At 45.8% G+C, this 20,657-nt stretch overlaps 1 protein-coding gene across 1 annotated transcript; it reads right to left on the reverse strand.

The window, feature by feature from the left end:
• Window positions 1–345: 345 nt before the first annotated feature.
• LOC139758541 (uncharacterized) lies at window positions 346–19,643 on the reverse strand. The gene is made up of 7 exons (XM_071680064.1): window positions 19,540–19,643; window positions 14,453–14,899; window positions 13,254–13,376; window positions 11,701–11,844; window positions 10,803–10,965; window positions 3,001–3,183; window positions 346–2,353 (listed from the first exon to the last, which is right to left on the reverse strand). The coding sequence occupies exons 2-7, from the start codon at window positions 14,510–14,512 to the stop codon at window positions 2,151–2,153; spliced, it is 876 nt and encodes a 291-aa protein (XP_071536165.1). The 5' UTR covers window positions 14,513–14,899; window positions 19,540–19,643; the 3' UTR covers window positions 346–2,150.
• Window positions 19,644–20,657: the final 1,014 nt, after the last annotated feature.

Below are 20,657 nucleotides of genomic sequence, written 5' to 3' on the forward strand. Positions count from 1 at the left end.
TAAACGCTGATTTCGTCGCATGCTGAACGACATGGTAAAATACGGTCCCAGTTATTCTTAGAAGAGTGCTGGTTCTTTTTAGGTATTATGCCGGTTGGTTTGATATCGTGCCGGTTCTTTATGTATAATCCCGGTTATATAAGGTAAGTTGCCTTTATCTTACATATAGCACCGGTTAAGTTGTCCGTTACTTCAGATGTGACGCCGTTGATCTCAAGGTACGGTACCGGTTCTCATAGCTATGGTGCCGGATACTGTAGGTACCTGATGGCCCATGGCGCGGATATCTGCAGTAGCGACCAAAATCATGGTAGAAACAGGATGGTTAAGCAGATGGCATGATCAGAGAGAGAGAGAGAGAGAGAGAGAGAGAGAGAGAGAGAGAGAGAGAGAGAGAGAGAGAGAGAGAGAAACACAGGTAGGACGGCGCTCGTCAACGCGAGCATGTCCCCGAACTGTGGCAGGCAACCTGGAACTCGTATATATTCCACGAAGGCCCCAACCGTCATACGCAAGGTGGTGTTGCAGTAACACCACCTCCTCCCCTAGTGGAGAACACCTGCCTCTTCAGGGGAAGTCTGGATCTGGCAACATTAACCTTACCGTGGGTGCTCGTACCATCTTTGTAGCTGGGGACATGGAACACCTTGGACCAGAAGAAATCACTGGCTGCACCCATGAAATAACGATAATAATAATAATCAGGTTCTACAGTTGTATTAAGGATAACCAATTCATATCATTTATTTCTGCTATGATCAAATAGAACACAGGTTGCTTAACGTGTTTTTTTTCCCTCCTTTTTTTCCGTGTAAGGATTTTGGGTTTTGATGCGCGTGTGTCGTGTAATTAATGTGTCGTAAATTACATGGAATTTGCCACAATATGTAGAGTTGCTAATACTGAGTAAATACAATATGGGTCATAAGTTAACCAGTATAGGTTATTTGACAGTCAGATCAAGACATACACTGTTACCTGTAGCCTTTGATTAAATGTATTAATATCATCTTCATCAAAATTTCTCTCTTTCCTTGTAGGTTCAATGCAGTGTGCATTCTATAGACACACACACACACACACACACACACACACACACACACACACACAGCACAGTGATCTGTAGGCATCAATTAGGATAATTGTACAAAACGTAAGAGCTGATTTCCGGGCACAATCCTTGCAGACCGTACATCCTATACACTGAAAAGGACTTCAGGTGAGTGTATGAAGTTTGAGCTACCTATTAGGAACAGCTTGGGTTGACTGTAGGCTCCATGATCAGTCATGATTCCCTCCTAGTAATCATTAACTTAATGATTACTTTCATCCTAGTGCGTAACGATTCTTGATTCTGGCTCCGTCTGTCAACAGTTGACGCGTTCAGGTAAGACAGACGTAGTGCACACAACACGTTCAGGGAGGACAGACGTAGTGCACACAATACGTTCAGGGAGGACAGACGTAGTGCACACAATACGTTCAGGGAGGACAGACGTAGTGCACACAATACGTTCAGGGAGGACAGACGTAGTGCACACAATACGTTCAGGCAGGACAGACGTAGTGCATACAATACGTCCAGGCAAGACAGACGTAGTGCACACATTACGTCCAGGCAAGACAGACGTAGTGCTGCAGTCGTTGAGGGGGGGGTGCAATCCGCAGGCACAAAAGCATTAACACGGGCACCAAAAATAACATACATACATGACATACATATATGCATACATACATTCATACACGTATTCATGAAAGCATACGAACATACATAGAAGCTTCCGCAGGTCCAACAAGGGGAAACACGTAATATGTAAAGACAAACACACATGCACGTGCGCAAAAACAATAAAAATAATGAAAAAAATCTAAATACACAATACGGAACACAATATGAGACACTGGGAATCATAACCATCTTGCCGCTGGTCAGGGGTTCCCTCCACTCCTTCCCTCCCACTCGACGAAGTTCGTACGTGAATCGTCCTATGAATATCTCGTCGTGGGTCACAGGTGAACGGAAGCAGCAAGGAGGAGTAAAGGAGGCGTGGATGAGTGAGAAGAGAGGTCCCCCATTAGCAACGTTCTTCAAGAAATGGGAACACCGAGGAGTAAAGGAGGCGTGGGTGAGTGAGAGGGTAGGTCCCCCATTAGCAACGTTCTTCAAGAAATGTGAACACCATGATCGTGTTCTTGAAGTGAGATATTTCCACTTTGTCTCTCAGCTTCCTCTCCTCCTCCGCCTGCGGCTTCAGGCCCCTGAGGGCCATTTTGGCCTTGATGTAGTCATTGGAGCGGCAGTTGACGTGGTGGTGACCATTTTGACCCGGCACTGCCCACGACAGCACCACACCTGCAACGAAAGGTCACAGCGCGAGGTCACAACACGAGGTTACAACACGACTGGTGTCCCAGTAAGATAATACCAGTGCATTTTCAGTAATGTTTATAGAAGATACCAGTATATTGTCAGTAATGTTTATAGAAGATACCAAAATATTGTCAGTAATATTTATAGATGATACCAGTGCATTTTCAGTAATGTTTATAGATGATGCCAGTACACTGTCAGTAATGTTTATAGAAGATACCAACATATTGTCAGTAATGTTTATAGATGATGCCAGTACACTGTCAGTAATATTTATAGAAGATAATATATTGTCAGTAATGTTTATAGATGATGCCAGTACATTATCAGTAATGTTTATAGAAGATACAAACATATTGTCAGTAATGTTTGTAGACAATACCAACTTATTGTCAATAATGTTTATATATGACACCAACACATTGCCAGTTATGTTTACAGATGATGCCGATATATTGCCAGACCTATACATTTATATATATGACAGCTGTAACAAACTGAACAATGAACTCTCTCTCTCTCTCTCTCTCTCTCTCTCTCTCTCTCTCTCTCTCTCTCTCTCTCTCTCTCTCTCTCTCTCTCTCTCTCGCTTCGTCTGTCTCCTAAGGCCACTCTATTAAAAGCCTTACCTTTGCAGGCGTGTCCGACAACATCATCCAGGAAAGCCTCCTCCCCAGCGGGAGGGATGTGCTCCCCGACCTCCAAACTCATCACCCAGTCAAAGCGACGCCCAAGATCCACGGGAACAGACAAATCCACTACCTGGATCTTCCCGCCGCTCAGCTCGTCAATGTTCGATGCTCCGTCCCACCCTGGAAGTACACTAGGGCCTAAGGCGTCGTGGTTATGGCCAGTTACCATCCCAGGTCATGAGTTACAATTCTGGGGTCATGAGCCATCATCCTAGGTCATGAGTTACAATTCCGGGGTCATGAGCCATCATCCTAGGTCATGAGTGACTATTCCGGGGTCACGAACCATCATCCTAGGTCATGAGTTACAATTCTGGGGTCATGAGCCATCATCCTAGGTCATGAGTTACAATTCTGGGGTCATGAGCCATCATCCTAGGTCATGAGTTACAATTCCGGGGTCATGAGCCATCATCCTAGGTCATGAGTGACTATTCCGGGGTCACGAACCATCATCCTAGGTCATGAGTTACAATTCTGGGGTCATGAGCCATCATCCTAGGTCATGAGTTACAATTCCGGGGTCATGAGCCATCATCCTAGGTCATGAGTTACAATTCCGGGGTCATGAGCCATCATCCTAGGTCATGAGTTACAATTCCGGGGTCATGAGCCATCATCCTAGGTCATGAGTTACAATTCCGGGGTCATGAGCCATCATCCTAGGTCATGAGTTACAATTCTGGGGTCATGAGCCATCATCCTAGGTCATGAGTTACAATTCCGGGGTCATGAGCCATCATCCTAGGTCATGAGTTACAATTCTGGGGTCATGAGCCATCATCCTAGGTCATGAGTTACAATTCTGGGGTCATGAGCCATCATCCTAGGTCATGAGTTACAATTCCGGGGTCATGAGCCATCATCCTAGGTCATGAGTTACAATTCTGGGGTCATGAGCCATCATCCTAGGTCATGAGTTACAATTCCGGGGTCATGAGCCATCATCCTAGGTCATGAGTTACAATTCTGGGGTCATGAGCCATCATCCTAGGTCATGAGTTACAATTCTGGGGTCATGAGCCATCATCCTAGGTCATGAGTTACAATTCTGGGGTCATGAGCCATCATCCTAGGTCATGAGTTACAATTCTGGGGTCATGAGCCATCATCCTAGGTCATGAGTTACAATTCTGGGGTCATGAGCCATCATCCTAGGTCATGAGTTACAATTCTGGGGTCATGAGCCATCATCCTAGGTCATGAGTTACAATTCTGGGGTCATGAGCCATCATCCTAGGTCATGAGTTACAATTCCGGGGTCATGAGCCATCATCCTAGGTCATGAGTTACAATTCTGGGGTCATGAGCCATCATCCTAGGTCATGAGTTACAATTCTGGGGTCATGAGCCATCATCCTAGGTCATGAGTTACAATTCCGGGGTCATGAGCCATCATCCTAGGTCATGAGTTACAATTCTGGGGTCATGAGCCATCATCCTAGGTCATGAGTTACAATTCCGGGGTCATGAGCCATCATCCTAGGTCATGAGTTACAATTCCGGGGTCATGAGCCATCATCCTAGGTCATGAGTTACAATTCCGGGGTCATGAGCCATCATCCTAGGTCATGAGTTACAATTCTGGGGTCATGAGCCATCATCCTAGGTCATGAGTTACAATTCTGGGGTCATGAGCCATCATCCTAGGTCATGAGTTACAATTCCGGGGTCATGAGCCATCATCCTAGGTCATGAGTTACAATTCCGGGGTCATGAGCCATCATCCTAGGTCATGAGTTACAATTCTGGGGTCATGAGCCATCATCCTAGGTCATGAGTTACAATTCTGGGGTCATGAGCCATCATCCTAGGTCATGAGTTACAATTCTGGGGTCATGAGCCATCATCCTAGGTCATGAGTTACAATTCTGGGGTCATGAGCCATCATCCTAGGTCATGAGTTACAATTCCGGGGTCATGAGCCATCATCCTAGGTCATGAGTTACAATTCCGGGGTCATGAGCCATCATCCTAGGTCATGAGTTACAATTCCGGGGTCATGAGCCATCATCCTAGGTCATGAGTTACAATTCCGGGGTCATGAGCCATCATCCTAGGTCATGAGTTACAATTCTGGGGTCATGAGCCATCATCCTAGGTCATGAGTTACAATTCTGGGGTCATGAGCCATCATCCTAGGTCATGAGTTACAATTCCGGGGTCATGAGCCATCATCCTAGGTCATGAGTTACAATTCTGGGGTCATGAGCCATCATCCTAGGTCATGAGTTACAATTCCGGGGTCATGAGCCATCATCCTAGGTCATGAGTTACAATTCCGGGGTCATGAGCCATCATCCTAGGTCATGAGTTACAATTCTGGGGTCATGAGCCATCATCCTAGGTCATGAGTTACAATTCCGGGGTCATGAGCCATCATCCTAGGTCATGAGTTACAATTCCGGGGTCATGAGCCATCATCCTAGGTCATGAGTTACAATTCCGGGGTCATGAGCCATCATCCTAGGTCATGAGTTACAATTCCGGGGTCATGAGCCATCATCCTAGGTCATGAGTTACAATTCCGGGGTCATGAGCCATCATCCTAGGTCATGAGTTACAATTCCGGGGTCATGAGCCATCATCCTAGGTCATGAGTTACAATTCCGGGGTCATGAGCCATCATCCTAGGTCATGAGTTACAATTCTGGGGTCATGAGCCATCATCCTAGGTCATGAGTTACAATTCCGGGGTCATGAGCCATCATCCTAGGTCATGAGTTACAATTCCGGGGTCATGAGCCATCATCCTAGGTCATGAGTTACAATTCTGGGGTCATGAGCCATCATCCTAGGTCATGAGTTACAATTCTGGGGTCATGAGCCATCATCCTAGGTCATGAGTTACAATTCTGGGGTCATGAGCCATCATCCTAGGTCATGAGTTACAATTCCGGGGTCATGAGCCATCATCCTAGGTCATGAGTTACAATTCCGGGGTCATGAGCCATCATCCTAGGTCATGAGTTACAATTCCGGGGTCATGAGCCATCATCCTAGGTCATGAGTTACAATTCTGGGGTCATGAGCCATCATCCTAGGTCATGAGTTACAATTCCGGGGTCATGAGCCATCATCCTAGGTCATGAGTTACAATTCTGGGGTCATGAGCCATCATCCTAGGTCATGAGTTACAATTCTGGGGTCATGAGCCATCATCCTAGGTCATGAGTTACAATTCCGGGGTCATGAGCCATCATCCTAGGTCATGAGTTACAATTCTGGGGTCATGAGCCATCATCCTAGGTCATGAGTTACAATTCTGGGGTCATGAGCCATCATCCTAGGTCATGAGTTACAATTCCGGGGTCATGAGCCATCATCCTAGGTCATGAGTTACAATTCTGGGGTCATGAGCCATCATCCTAGGTCATGAGTTACAATTCTGGGGTCATGAGCCATCATCCTAGGTCATGAGTTACAATTCCGGGGTCATGAGCCATCATCCTAGGTCATGAGTTACAATTCTGGGGTCATGAGCCATCATCCTAGGTCATGAGTTACAATTCCGGGGTCATGAGCCATCATCCTAGGTCATGAGTTACAATTCTGGGGTCATGAGCCATCATCCTAGGTCATGAGTTACAATTCTGGGGTCATGAGCCATCATCCTAGGTCATGAGTTACAATTCTGGGGTCATGAGCCATCATCCTAGGTCATGAGTTACAATTCCGGGGTCATGAGCCATCATCCTAGGTCATGAGTTACAATTCCGGGGTCATGAGCCATCATCCTAGGTCATGAGTTACAATTCTGGGGTCATGAGCCATCATCCTAGGTCATGAGTTACAATTCTGGGGTCATGAGCCATCATCCTAGGTCATGAGTTACAATTCTGGGGTCATGAGCCATCATCCTAGGTCATGAGTTACAATTCCGGGGTCATGAGCCATCATCCTAGGTCATGAGTTACAATTCTGGGGTCATGAGCCATCATCCTAGGTCATGAGTTACAATTCCGGGGTCATGAGCCATCATCCTAGGTCATGAGTTACAATTCTGGGGTCATGAGCCATCATCCTAGGTCATGAGTTACAATTCCGGGGTCATGAGCCATCATCCTAGGTCATGAGTTACAATTCTGGGGTCATGAGCCATCATCCTAGGTCATGAGTTACAATTCCGGGGTCATGAGCCATCATCCTAGGTCATGAGTTACAATTCCGGGGTCATGAGCCATCATCCTAGGTCATGAGTTACAATTCCGGGGTCATGAGCCATCATCCTAGGTCATGAGTTACAATTCCGGGGTCATGAGCCATCATCCTAGGTCATGAGTTACAATTCCGGGGTCATGAGCCATCATCCTAGGTCATGAGTTACAATTCCGGGGTCATGAGCCATCATCCTAGGTCATGAGTTACAATTCCGGGGTCATGAGCCATCATCCTAGGTCATGAGTTACAATTCTGGGGTCATGAGCCATCATCCTAGGTCATGAGTTACAATTCCGGGGTCATGAGCCATCATCCTAGGTCATGAGTTACAATTCCGGGGTCATGAGCCATCATCCTAGGTCATGAGTTACAATTCTGGGGTCATGAGCCATCATCCTAGGTCATGAGTTACAATTCCGGGGTCATGAGCCATCATCCTAGGTCATGAGTTACAATTCCGGGGTCATGAGCCATCATCCTAGGTCATGAGTTACAATTCTGGGGTCATGAGCCATCATCCTAGGTCATGAGTTACAATTCCGGGGTCATGAGCCATCATCCTAGGTCATGAGTTACAATTCCGGGGTCATGAGCCATCATCCTAGGTCATGAGTTACAATTCTGGGGTCATGAGCCATCATCCTAGGTCATGAGTTACAATTCCGGGGTCATGAGCCATCATCCTAGGTCATGAGTTACAATTCCGGGGTCATGAGCCATCATCCTAGGTCATGAGTTACAATTCCGGGGTCATGAGCCATCATCCTAGGTCATGAGTTACAATTCCGGGGTCATGAGCCATCATCCTAGGTCATGAGTTACAATTCCGGGGTCATGAGCCATCATCCTAGGTCATGAGTTACAATTCCGGGGTCATGAGCCATCATCCTAGGTCATGAGTTACAATTCCGGGGTCATGAGCCATCATCCTAGGTCATGAGTTACAATTCCGGGGTCATGAGCCATCATCCTAGGTCATGAGTTACAATTCCGGGGTCATGAGCCATCATCCTAGGTCATGAGTTACAATTCCGGGGTCATGAGCCATCATCCTAGGTCATGAGTTACAATTCCGGGGTCATGAGCCATCATCCTAGGTCATGAGTTACAATTCCGGGGTCATGAGCCATCATCCTAGGTCATGAGTTACAATTCTGGGGTCATGAGCCATCATCCTAGGTCATGAGTTACAATTCCGGGGTCATGAGCCATCATCCTAGGTCATGAGTTACAATTCTGGGGTCATGAGCCATCATCCTAGGTCATGAGTTACAATTCCGGGGTCATGAGCCATCATCCTAGGTCATGAGTTACAATTCCGGGGTCATGAGCCATCATCCTAGGTCATGAGTTACAATTCCGGGGTCATGAGCCATCATCCTAGGTCATGAGTTACAATTCTGGGGTCATGAGCCATCATCCTAGGTCATGAGTTACAATTCCGGGGTCATGAGCCATCATCCTAGGTCATGAGTTACAATTCCGGGGTCATGAGCCATCATCCTAGGTCATGAGTTACAATTCCGGGGTCATGAGCCATCATCCTAGGTCATGAGTTACAATTCTGGGGTCATGAGCCATCATCCTAGGTCATGAGTTACAATTCCGGGGTCATGAGCCATCATCCTAGGTCATGAGTTACAATTCTGGGGTCATGAGCCATCATCCTAGGTCATGAGTTACAATTCTGGGGTCATGAGCCATCATCCTAGGTCATGAGTTACAATTCCGGGGTCATGAGCCATCATCCTAGGTCATGAGTTACAATTCTGGGGTCATGAGCCATCATCCTAGGTCATGAGTTACAATTCCGGGGTCATGAGCCATCATCCTAGGTCATGAGTTACAATTCTGGGGTCATGAGCCATCATCCTAGGTCATGAGTTACAATTCCGGGGTCATGAGCCATCATCCTAGGTCATGAGTTACAATTCCGGGGTCATGAGCCATCATCCTAGGTCATGAGTTACAATTCCGGGGTCATGAGCCATCATCCTAGGTCATGAGTTACAATTCCGGGGTCATGAGCCATCATCCTAGGTCATGAGTTACAATTCTGGGGTCATGAGCCATCATCCTAGGTCATGAGTTACAATTCCGGGGTCATGAGCCATCATCCTAGGTCATGAGTTACAATTCTGGGGTCATGAGCCATCATCCTAGGTCATGAGTTACAATTCCGGGGTCATGAGCCATCATCCTAGGTCATGAGTTACAATTCCGGGGTCATGAGCCATCATCCTAGGTCATGAGTTACAATTCCGGGGTCATGAGCCATCATCCTAGGTCATGAGTTACAATTCCGGGGTCATGAGCCATCATCCTAGGTCATGAGTTACAATTCCGGGGTCATGAGCCATCATCCTAGGTCATGAGTTACAATTCCGGGGTCATGAGCCATCATCCTAGGTCATGAGTTACAATTCTGGGGTCATGAGCCATCATCCTAGGTCATGAGTTACAATTCCGGGGTCATGAGCCATCATCCTAGGTCATGAGTTACAATTCCGGGGTCATGAGCCATCATCCTAGGTCATGAGTTACAATTCTGGGGTCATGAGCCATCATCCTAGGTCATGAGTTACAATTCCGGGGTCATGAGCCATCATCCTAGGTCATGAGTTACAATTCTGGGGTCATGAGCCATCATCCTAGGTCATGAGTTACAATTCCGGGGTCATGAGCCATCATCCTAGGTCATGAGTTACAATTCCGGGGTCATGAGCCATCATCCTAGGTCATGAGTTACAATTCTGGGGTCATGAGCCATCATCCTAGGTCATGAGTTACAATTCTGGGGTCATGAGCCATCATCCTAGGTCATGAGTTACAATTCCGGGGTCATGAGCCATCATCCTAGGTCATGAGTTACAATTCCGGGGTCATGAGCCATCATCCTAGGTCATGAGTTACAATTCCGGGGTCATGAGCCATCATCCTAGGTCATGAGTTACAATTCCGGGGTCATGAGCCATCATCCTAGGTCATGAGTTACAATTCCGGGGTCATGAGCCATCATCCTAGGTCATGAGTTACAATTCCGGGGTCATGAGCCATCATCCTAGGTCATGAGTTACAATTCCGGGGTCATGAGCCATCATCCTAGGTCATGAGTTACAATTCCGGGGTCATGAGCCATCATCCTAGGTCATGAGTTACAATTCCGGGGTCATGAGCCATCATCCTAGGTCATGAGTGACAGAGGCAAAAATCATCCCCCTTTACTGAAGGATACCCAGCTATCCGACTTTCAAACCCCACCAGACTTGACCGAAAAGTTGGCGCGTTAGGATTTTGTCTTACTATTCGACCTGAAGCCGCTACGGGTCGTCAAGAGGCTGTTCCGTGTACCTAACTAGCCAGAAGTACCACGTCGTGACCCATTCTATTTTTCTCCTCTTCATTAAACCATAGTAACCGCTTATGACGTCAAGCGGTCACTCTAAGAGTGATTCATCTGGGGTGGGGTTGAAGTCAACACTCAGACGAGAGTGGCGTAACAACATTATGGTTGACGAAGGTGTCCTGGGAACACTATGACACAGATTCAGACATGGGGGACCAGCGGTACGTGATACGGTCGTCAGAAAGGAGAGTTTGCTGCTGTTTCATTGTTAAGCCTGCGGGAGGTAGGAAGCAGCCGTAATGTTGAGTTAGACAAAGTGCTTCTCCGTGTGGTTCTGTGAGCTGCAGATCAGAGAGCCGTGCTGCTTGGTTGGTTGGTGCTTCACGTACAAGAAGCTGCAGCAAAGTCATAGAACATTAGACACAACAGGTGAGAAGCGATTAGCCAGTTCCTCCACCCTGATCCCACGATCATCTCACGAGCAGCTAAATAGATCATCAGGGAACATATCCACACGATGGTGCCCTCGCCATCCCCCAGGGTAAATACAAATAACTGAATATTCTACCCATCCAAACCCGACTGTGTCGCAAGTGGAGCGGACGAATGGAAGTGTACTTGTCTCCTGAACTCTTTTCAAAGCTAGACTACATAGTCTTTTAGGTATAGACGTATGGTCACATGCGTCTAAACATGAGGACTTTCAAGTCCTTCCTTTACGAGGTGACTTAAAGTCAAGACGAAAAACATATAGTGTAATGTATCTCGACTTTGATAATGGGATGTTACTATCATGGGGTCATTCGTCTTCATCCAGCCGTACAGTATAATGTCAGTATCAACATCCCATTAGACATTCTCTCCTTTCCATGGGAGTCTTACATTTTGCCCCCAGATAATACTGTCTATTAGTCTCAATAAAGAGATCCGTGAGCGTGTATATCCTGTAGATGGCCTCCTATACATATATACCTTTGTTTACAGAAGCTAAGCTATCAGTAACATGCGAGGGAGAGAGATTTTTCTTTCCCCCTTGAACATGGCTAAGGTGTTTCGCTAACCATTTGCATAATCTATAACCAGAGGGATTAACAGAGGAGGTAAGTGGTATGAGAAGACACTCATCTTACCGTGGCACTCCACATGTCGTTGCCGCCAACAATTATCTTGTTCTCGTTGATGCAGAAGCCTCCAGATGGCAGCACCGTCTTGGTGGCGCAGTACAGCCGGTTCAGCAGCAGCCGCGTCTCGTACTGCTGCTTCTGAAGACTCGCCTGTAGAAGAAGAACGGGAAGGGCTGACTGTGGACACCAAGTGTACCACGCACACACCAAGGCAGCAGGAGTTCCTCCTTGTCTGCTAATCCGTCATTACGACTATGGTTACGAGGGCGGTAAGTGATTTGAAATAGATCCTCAATGGCGTTAAGTAATTTGAAATAGATTTTCAATGGGAATAAGTGATCTGATATAGATCTTCAAGGACGGTAGGTGACTTGAAATAGATCCTCAATGGCAATAAGTGATTTGAAATGGATTCTCAATGGAGATAAGTGACTTGAAATAGATTTGCAATGGCGATTAGTGATTTGAAATAGATCCTCAATGGTGGTTAGTAATTTGAAATAGATCCTCAATGGCGATTAGTAATTTGAAATAGATCCTCAATGACGATAAGTGATTTGAAATAAATTTTCAATCACATAGCTCATCTTTCTCGGTACTTTGTACTGCGTGTTACCCTGAGTGAGAAAGGAGGGTCGCGTTTTACCCCAGGGTTTTACCCCAGGGTGCCACACATTTCTCTCCTCCTCCTCTTAAGTATCATACCATCAGACGCACAACAGCTAATGTGTTGTGACAATGACGACGCATTTCTGAGTTGTGGTGAGGTGAAGTGTTGCGCTAATGTGAAGACTGTGTTGTGTCGTTTTCATGTTAGTGTGTCTTGATAACAACCACACACACACACACACACACACACACACAGGCCTCCGTAGTGTACCGGTCAGCGTTAAAGCACGAGCCAGCCCGCGGTCGGATCCGCATGGGTCCAGATCACAGTTGTGGCCCACACCCAACCCAGGTGCACTCCCTTCCCTTAGAGCTGGTCTATAAATGGGTACCTGGCTTAGGCTGGTGTGTGTGTGTGTGTGTGTGTGTGTGTGTGTGTGTGTGTGTGTGTGTGTGTGTGTGTGTGTGTGTACATACATGGAAGTAAAGACAAGATACATATATACAGGATCAAGGGACTGGTGGGGTGGAAACACTCTCAAGGCTCGGGGAAAGTGAAGAAAGAAAGAGGGAAGAAGAAGACAAGAGTGGAAAGGAAGTGAACGAAGCGGGGAGGAAAAACTATGGGTGGCACAGACGATCATGTCAGAGAGGAAGGTAGGAAACATCATTGTTGCTGGCGGAAGAGAGACAGATGCTTCGAAACAGCACAGTCGTCTAGACAGATGCTTCGAAACAGGACAGTCGTCTAGACAGATGCTTCGAAACAACACAGTCGTCTACCTCCTGGTGTTCAGCAAACGCAGTCACTCACTCAACAGCGCTTTGACCGAGCCACTCACCAGTATCCAACACTCCAGCTACTCACCAGTGCCTGACCTTCAAGTAAGTCACCGGTGTACGCCAGCAGAGCAAGTTCCCCTCAGCGACACACAGTCACCAGCACTCACCACTTTCTGCTGGAGGTCATGGCGAATGTCCTCCTTGACGGCGATGGGCGGAAGGAAGATCTGAGAGAGGCTCACGGTCAGAAACAGGACCGCCACGGCAATCGCCACCCCCAGCATCAGGTTCTGAAGGGAACACAGGGGGGCTGAAGGTATTATACACAGAATAGGCACAAGACACAGGCAACAGGTTGCCTTGAAGGCTTATGACGACTATCAATTTAGTTGATACTAAATCTAACCATTGCAGAGCTGAATAGTAGAGAGACCTTATCCCTCGCCGTGTGCCTTCCCCGGCAGACGTAACTGGAGGGAAATAAGAAGAAAAGGAAAAGAAAGGTAAAACAAAACAACCACGCTCGTGGAATTATAGCAAGCTTGGGGTATCACAGAAGAGCACGTAACGGAATATGTTTAGGCAAGTCGTCAGCATCATATACCACTCATGACTTCCGTATCTTATCACAATGGCGAGGGGCCTCCTTGGATCTTTGACCATTAGCTTCACTTTCTCTGTATTTACCCGCTGGCCTTTTGTACAATGTCATTTGCATATCACCATTTTCTCTGTGGCTTCTCTGCTTAGAGGCATCTTCGTCCAATCTTCATCAGGTTCTCTTCATATGTTGACTAAAACTAAGTCTTTTTTTTCCCCCATCGCTTTTTTAGTCTAATATTGCCGTAAACAAATCATTTAGCTCTATAGGTGTTTTCTATTTTTCTTTCCTGTGTGCCACCTGAGAGAGAGAGAGAGAGAGAGAGAGAGAGAGAGAGAGAGAGAGAGAGAGAGAGAGAGAGAGAGAGAGAGAGAGAGAGAGATCACCTATAACTACGAAGGGAAAAACATATCGTGCTTTCCTTTCCCCACTCTCGTGCAAAGATTTGGTCTTGGCCCCAGAAGCAGGAAGCGACTGGAAGCAAAGAAGAAGAAGAAGAAAAAGAAGAAAAAGAAGAAGAAGAAAAAGAAGAAAAAGAAGAAGAAGAAGAAGAAGAAGAAGAAGAAGAAGAAGAAGAAGAAGAAGAAACACATCCCTTCGTCTGAAACTGATCAGAATTTATGATAAGAAAGACAAGTATATATAAATGGTTATCTCCTGAAGTGACATGTTGGGAGGAGTCGAACTGTACCTCTCTGGCCACAGTCTCAGGGGGGTCCAAGGCTAAGGTTTACATGTGGCACACGTAAGGCGAGGTGCCCTTACCCTCATCCTGCTTGGTGCAAGTTGCAACAACGTCACTCGCATGGGGGTCAAGCAGGTCATCGACGCCCCTCGTATCACCAACGGCAAGCTGGGTCACAACGGCAAGCTGGGTCACAACGGCAAGCTGGGTCACAACGGCAAGCTGGGTCACAACGGCAAGCTGGGTTACAACGTCAAGCTGGGTCACAACGGCAAGCTGGGTCACAACGGCAAGCTGGGTCACGGCAACGGCAAGCTGGGTCACAACGGCAAGCTGGGTCACAACGGCAACCAGGGTCACGGCAACGGCAGCAGAGTCACGGCAACGGCAGTAGAGTCACAATGGCAAGGAGGGTCACAACGGCAGCAGAGTCACGGCAACGGAAGTGGAGTCACAACGGCAGCAAGGTGGCAACGGCAGTAGAGTCACAACGGCAGCAGAGTTACGGCAACGGCAGCAGCAGAGTTCTGTAAGTAGTAAAAAAGAACGGACAACGGCATTAGAGTCACTTTAACGGAATCCTAACAGGAGAAACGGTAATGACAATAACAGTAGACTCACAGGAGTGGGGGCGTAACAACATTTGTGACAACAGAGGTAGACTCACACCAGTAGAGTGACAGTTACATTACCGTTTTTTTTTCGGACAACAACAACAGAGTCACAACGGCAAAGCCTTAAAAACAGAGGAGCCACAACGGTAACGGCTGTAGAGTCACATTAATAGAGTGGTAACAGCAATGTTAATCTTGAGAACAACAGTAAAGCCACACATACTCATAGCAATAGACTCATATTACTGGTGGCAACAGTAGAATCAATATTGACAACAGCAGTAGGTAGAGGTGTCCCACACTGGTGTTGGCAGCAAGAGTGTGGTGACCTCCATCATTGACAACAACAGTGGTCACAACGGTAGAGACATAACAGTGTTACTGACAATAAAACTGGTGTGATACAGGAGAGTCTTAGAAGCTGTAGAAGCACTGCCAACGACAGTAGAAACCTGCCAACAACATGGGTGTTGGCAAAAGCAGTACGTTCATCTCAGTTGAATCTTGACAACTCTGCTGACAGCAACAGTAGAGTTCTGATAACAGTGGCAGGGGATGACACACGTAAGGACATCAGTAGAGTCAAATTGATAAAAGCCTCACAGAAATAGCAACACTGACACCAAAAGTAGAGTCACCTATGATGCTACACAGTAGGAGCAGTAATAGGAACGGAAGTAGATTCACAACAGTAGAGTCGTAAAAGAAGTAGATTCACAACAGTAGAGTCGTAAAAGAAGTAGATTCACAACAGTAGAGTCGTAAAAGAAGTAGATTCACAACAGTAGAGTCGTAAAAGAAGTAGATTCACGCCACTAGAGTAGTAGTGAACGTAGATTCACACCAATAGAATCGTAACAGTATCATGGTCACAGTGGTAACGGTATGACAGTCACAGTGGTAACGGTATGATGGTCACAGTGGTAACGGTATGATAGTCACAGTGGTAACGGTATGATAGTCACAGTGGTAACGGTATGACAGTCACAGTGGTAACGGTATGATAGTCACAGTGGTAACGGTATGATAGTCACAGTGGTAACGGTATGATAGTCACAGTGGTAACGGTATGATAGTCACAGTGGTAACGGTATGATAGTCACAGTGGTAACGGTATGATAGTCACAGTGGTAACGGTATGATAGTCACAGTGGTAACGGTATGACAGTCACAGTGGTAACGGTATGATAGTCACAGTGGTAACGGTATGATAGTCACAGTGGTAACGGTATGATAGTCACAGTGGTAACGGTATGATAGTCACAGTGGTAACGGTATGATAGTCACAGTGGTAACGGTATGATAGTCACAGTGGTAACGGTATGATAGTCACAGTGGTAACGGTATGATAGTCACAGTGGTAACGGTATGATAGTCACAGTGGTAACGGTATGATAGTCACAGTGGTAACGGTATGATAGTCACAGTGGTAACGGTATGATAGTCACAGTGGTAACGGTATGATGGTCACAGTGGTAACGGTATGATAGTCACAGTGGTAACGGTATGATGGTCACAGTGGTAACGGTATGATGGTCACAGTGGTAACGGTATGATGGTCACAGTGGTAACGGCAAAGTAGTAACACGAGATAGTGTTACAGTGTGATTGTCACCGATCTCAAGGCCATATATGGATGACCGATTACCCACTGATCCAGTCATATATGGATGACCGATTACCCACTGATCCAGTCATATATGGATGACCGATTACCCAACATTGGACTGTTGTCAGACGTTCCGTCGTACGTCGGTGATCATTGACCTGTCGTCAGACTGAGCGAGCGCAATGTGCCAACACACCTGGTCCACCGGGTGGGTGGGTGGTGGAGGGGTGGTTATGGGAGGGAAGGGTGCCGAAGTACTGCGCGCGTCGTCCCCCATATATCATATAATGTCTGCATGGTATCCTATGGTCGGTGAGTGGAGATTGTTATATGATGATGATGATGACGATCATAATACTCTTACTTCCTGATGATCAATCATTTTATAATCGTTTCGGTCAATCGGTGGTCTTTGAGTTTCGATCGCAACTGCTTAAGAAGATGAAGAAGATGAGGAAAACAGATAATTATCCAACAGTACTTTGACAAAGCTTTCAACTGTGAGGTTCATGAACTTCATAGACAATATTGCAGTCGAGTAACTCCTGGAGATGAATCATTCTTCATCATACCTCTAGCGTTCGCGTTATACACACTATAAAGTCACTGAATGATAATCATCTCTTTTTTTCATCTCTTTCAATACACATTTGACAACAATTTCTATACTTTATTCCTTGATTGAGGACCGGGGAGGGGAGAGAGAGAGAGAGAGAGAGAGAGAGAGAGAGAGAGAGAGAGAGAGAGAGAGAGAGAGAGAGAGAGAGAGAGAGAGAGAGAGAGAGAAACCTAGTCCCGTCACCATGTAGCCATCTGACATATATGGTGTGATGAAGACTGTTTTGCGTCAAAGTAACACAGAGAAATACAGACAGCTGCAGGCCGCACTAGGTCCCTTTCGGGTCCGTCTGTGACAGAGAAAGTGATAAGAGACACAGAGATTAGTGTGGCAAGAGTATACACGCATGTAGATAGATGCACGGAGATATACCTTTGATTCCTAAGTAAAGAGATGCATATAACGTTACCTGTGGACCTACTGCGAAATATTTCGTTAAGTCTCTTCTTAGACGAGTATATGGTGCTGTACTTAACTTACTCAAACAGATAGATCATTGAATTTGTTAGCTAGAGTGCTGAGGAGAAGTAATTTGCCTCATTCGAAGTAAATCGTTTAAATGAAGTGATAGCCACTACTGCAAGTTGAATCCGAGAAATCTAGCCTTAACTAACTACTTCGACTAACTAGCCTTAACTAACTACTTCGACTAACTAGCCTTAACTAACTACTTCGACTAACTAGCCTTAGATAACTGTTTAGACTGACAGTGTCAAGGCCTCGAATGATGTTGTTTACCTGTATCAAATAACACCTTTCCAAAGCTAAATTAGCTTAAGCACATCTGGGCGCCTCTCATTGTATTTGTTTCCCAGTGCAAGAATCATTGTGGTAAGCTTGACGTTGTACTTTTTCTATTCTGTTTATGTCTTTTTCTTTGTTCTCTGGCTGGATGAGGAGAACAACACACACCTTCCTCGGTGAGGACGCATCAGTATATGTCAGGAGTGAGGGTTATTTCCTGAAGACTGAACTTGAATTCGAATCCCATACCTTTGAATCGTGGACATATGTTCGCCTTCTTTTATATTCTGTTCTTTTTTTTTCTTACTGTTTTCTTGTACTGTTCTTTTAGCTTCAGATCATCAGTGAACATTATGGCGAAGTCGTTTTCCTAACTCAACTTGTGTAGCTCTCCCGTAGCTTTCCTTCTCAGTTTCACCGCTGATATGTAACACTCTGAAATTATCCATGCTAATATATTCACTTACCTGCTGTGCGACCCACCACTCCATTCATCTGTCTACATTACGTTTCACCTGTGAACGTTTCCTTACACTTGCGAATGCTAATACGTTACAACGAAGCTCATTAGCAACATCATCAGAATATGTGAAAAAGATATGCGGTACCAAGATTGACTCCCTGTGGCACACCACTTGTCACGTCTAACTATTCTAACTCTGACCACGAATCACTACTCTTTGTTTACTAACTTCGTTTTCTAACCATCGAAGCATAACCTCATTCTATACCATGTGATTTAACATTTGATAGTAATATCGGATGCAGGACTGAACCGAGTGCTTTCTGAGAATCTAAACAAATGACATTAGTGAGATGTAGTTCACAGGAGAGGGTGATTAAGGGAATGGAAACCAAAACCTACATTGGCACTTGTGTACGTTGGCCCAGACATCTAGTAGAACACTGACTGCTATTTCCATGAGGAAACGTGTCTCGAGTCTGTCGGTCACTGTCTTGCATATACAATCAGAAAATGACAGATGTTGACCAAGAGATGAGATGATACGATCATAGGTACGAGATAATGTCCCGCAGATTAACTTGTGGTGGTGACTGGTCCCCCTCCAGCTCTCTCTTTACAATGATACAAAATAGTGGAACGGAATGCAAAGACATACAACTAGCAATAGAACACTGGGTCCTTTCGAGGCTGTTTGCGATTGCGGACGAGATCAGAGACACAGAGATTATTGTAGCAGGAGCATGGGTACGGACGACGTCAGGACAAATACCTGTAAACTATATACGTAAGTAACGAGGCACAAATCATGCCTGTCTTGGAGCGAAATGTCTGTCCACTGGTACGACTCTCAAAGACTCCCTCCAACTGGTAAAGTGTTCGTCATCTTAAAGGAAAATGACTTCGCCCAATTATGTATCCATTACTACGAAGAGAACACACGAAGCTTTGGGGGTTTATGAACCAACACTGAACAGTCATGACTTCACACTAGGTGTGAAGTGTAGGCTACAGTAAATCGTCCCCTGGTTCAAACCTCATAGATGCATTGCAAATTAAGTCTACGAGTATATGAGATACGATGACCCGATGCCCATGAATAACACTCACTACCTTACCTTAGAGAGGTGCTCCGCGCAGATCCTCGCTGCTCAGCCGCTGAACGTGTACTACTCCCATCACGGTAGACATTCCTCGGAGTTGCCATGTGCTAGGATCATATGCGTTGAACGGATGGTAGAATACGAGTGTATGCTCCAGCACAGTACGTGATCTTACCTTCCTAGTGTGTGTGTATATATATATATATATATATATATATATATATATATATATATATATATATATATATATATATATATATATATAATTCATTTTATTTATTTCATTTTGCTTTGTCGCTGTCTCCCGCGTTTGCGAGGTAGCGCAAAGAAACAGACGAAAGAAATGGCCCAACCCACCCCCATACACAATGTATATACATACACGTCCACACACGCAAATATACATACCTATACATCTCAATGTACACATATATATACACACACAGACACATACATATATACCCATGCACACAATTCACACTGTCTGTCTTTATTCATTCCCATCGCCACCTCGCCACACATGGAATACCATCCCCCTCCCCCCTCATGTGTGCGAGGTAGCACTAGGAAAAGACAACAAAGGCACCATTCGTTCACACTCAGTCTCTAGCTGTCATGCATTAATGCCCGAAACCACAGCTCCCTTTCCACATCAAGGCCCCACATAACTTTCCATGGTTTACCCCAGACGCTTCACATGCCCTGATTCAATCCACTGACAGCACATCAACCCCGGTATACCACATCGATCCAATTCACTCCATTCCTTGCCCTCCTTTCACCCTCCTGCATGTTCAGGCCCCGATCACACAAAATCTTTTTCACTCCATCTTTCCACCTCCAATTTGGTCTCCCACTTCTCCTCGTTCCCTCCATCTCCGACACATATATCCTCTTGCTCAATCTTTCCTCACTAATTCTCTCCATGTGCCCAAACCATTTCAAAACACCCTCTTCTGCTCTCTCAACCACGCTCTTTTTATTTCCACACATCTCTCTTACCCTTACATTACTTACTCGATCAAACCACCTCACACCACACATTGTCCTCAAACATCTCATTTCCAGCACATCTACCCTCCTGCGCACAACTCTATCCATAGCCCACGCCTCGCAACCATACAACATTGTTG

The sequence above is a fragment of the Panulirus ornatus genome, chromosome 30 (genome assembly GCF_036320965.1).
Source record: "Panulirus ornatus isolate Po-2019 chromosome 30, ASM3632096v1, whole genome shotgun sequence".
Lineage (NCBI taxonomy): Eukaryota > Metazoa > Arthropoda > Malacostraca > Decapoda > Palinuridae > Panulirus > Panulirus ornatus.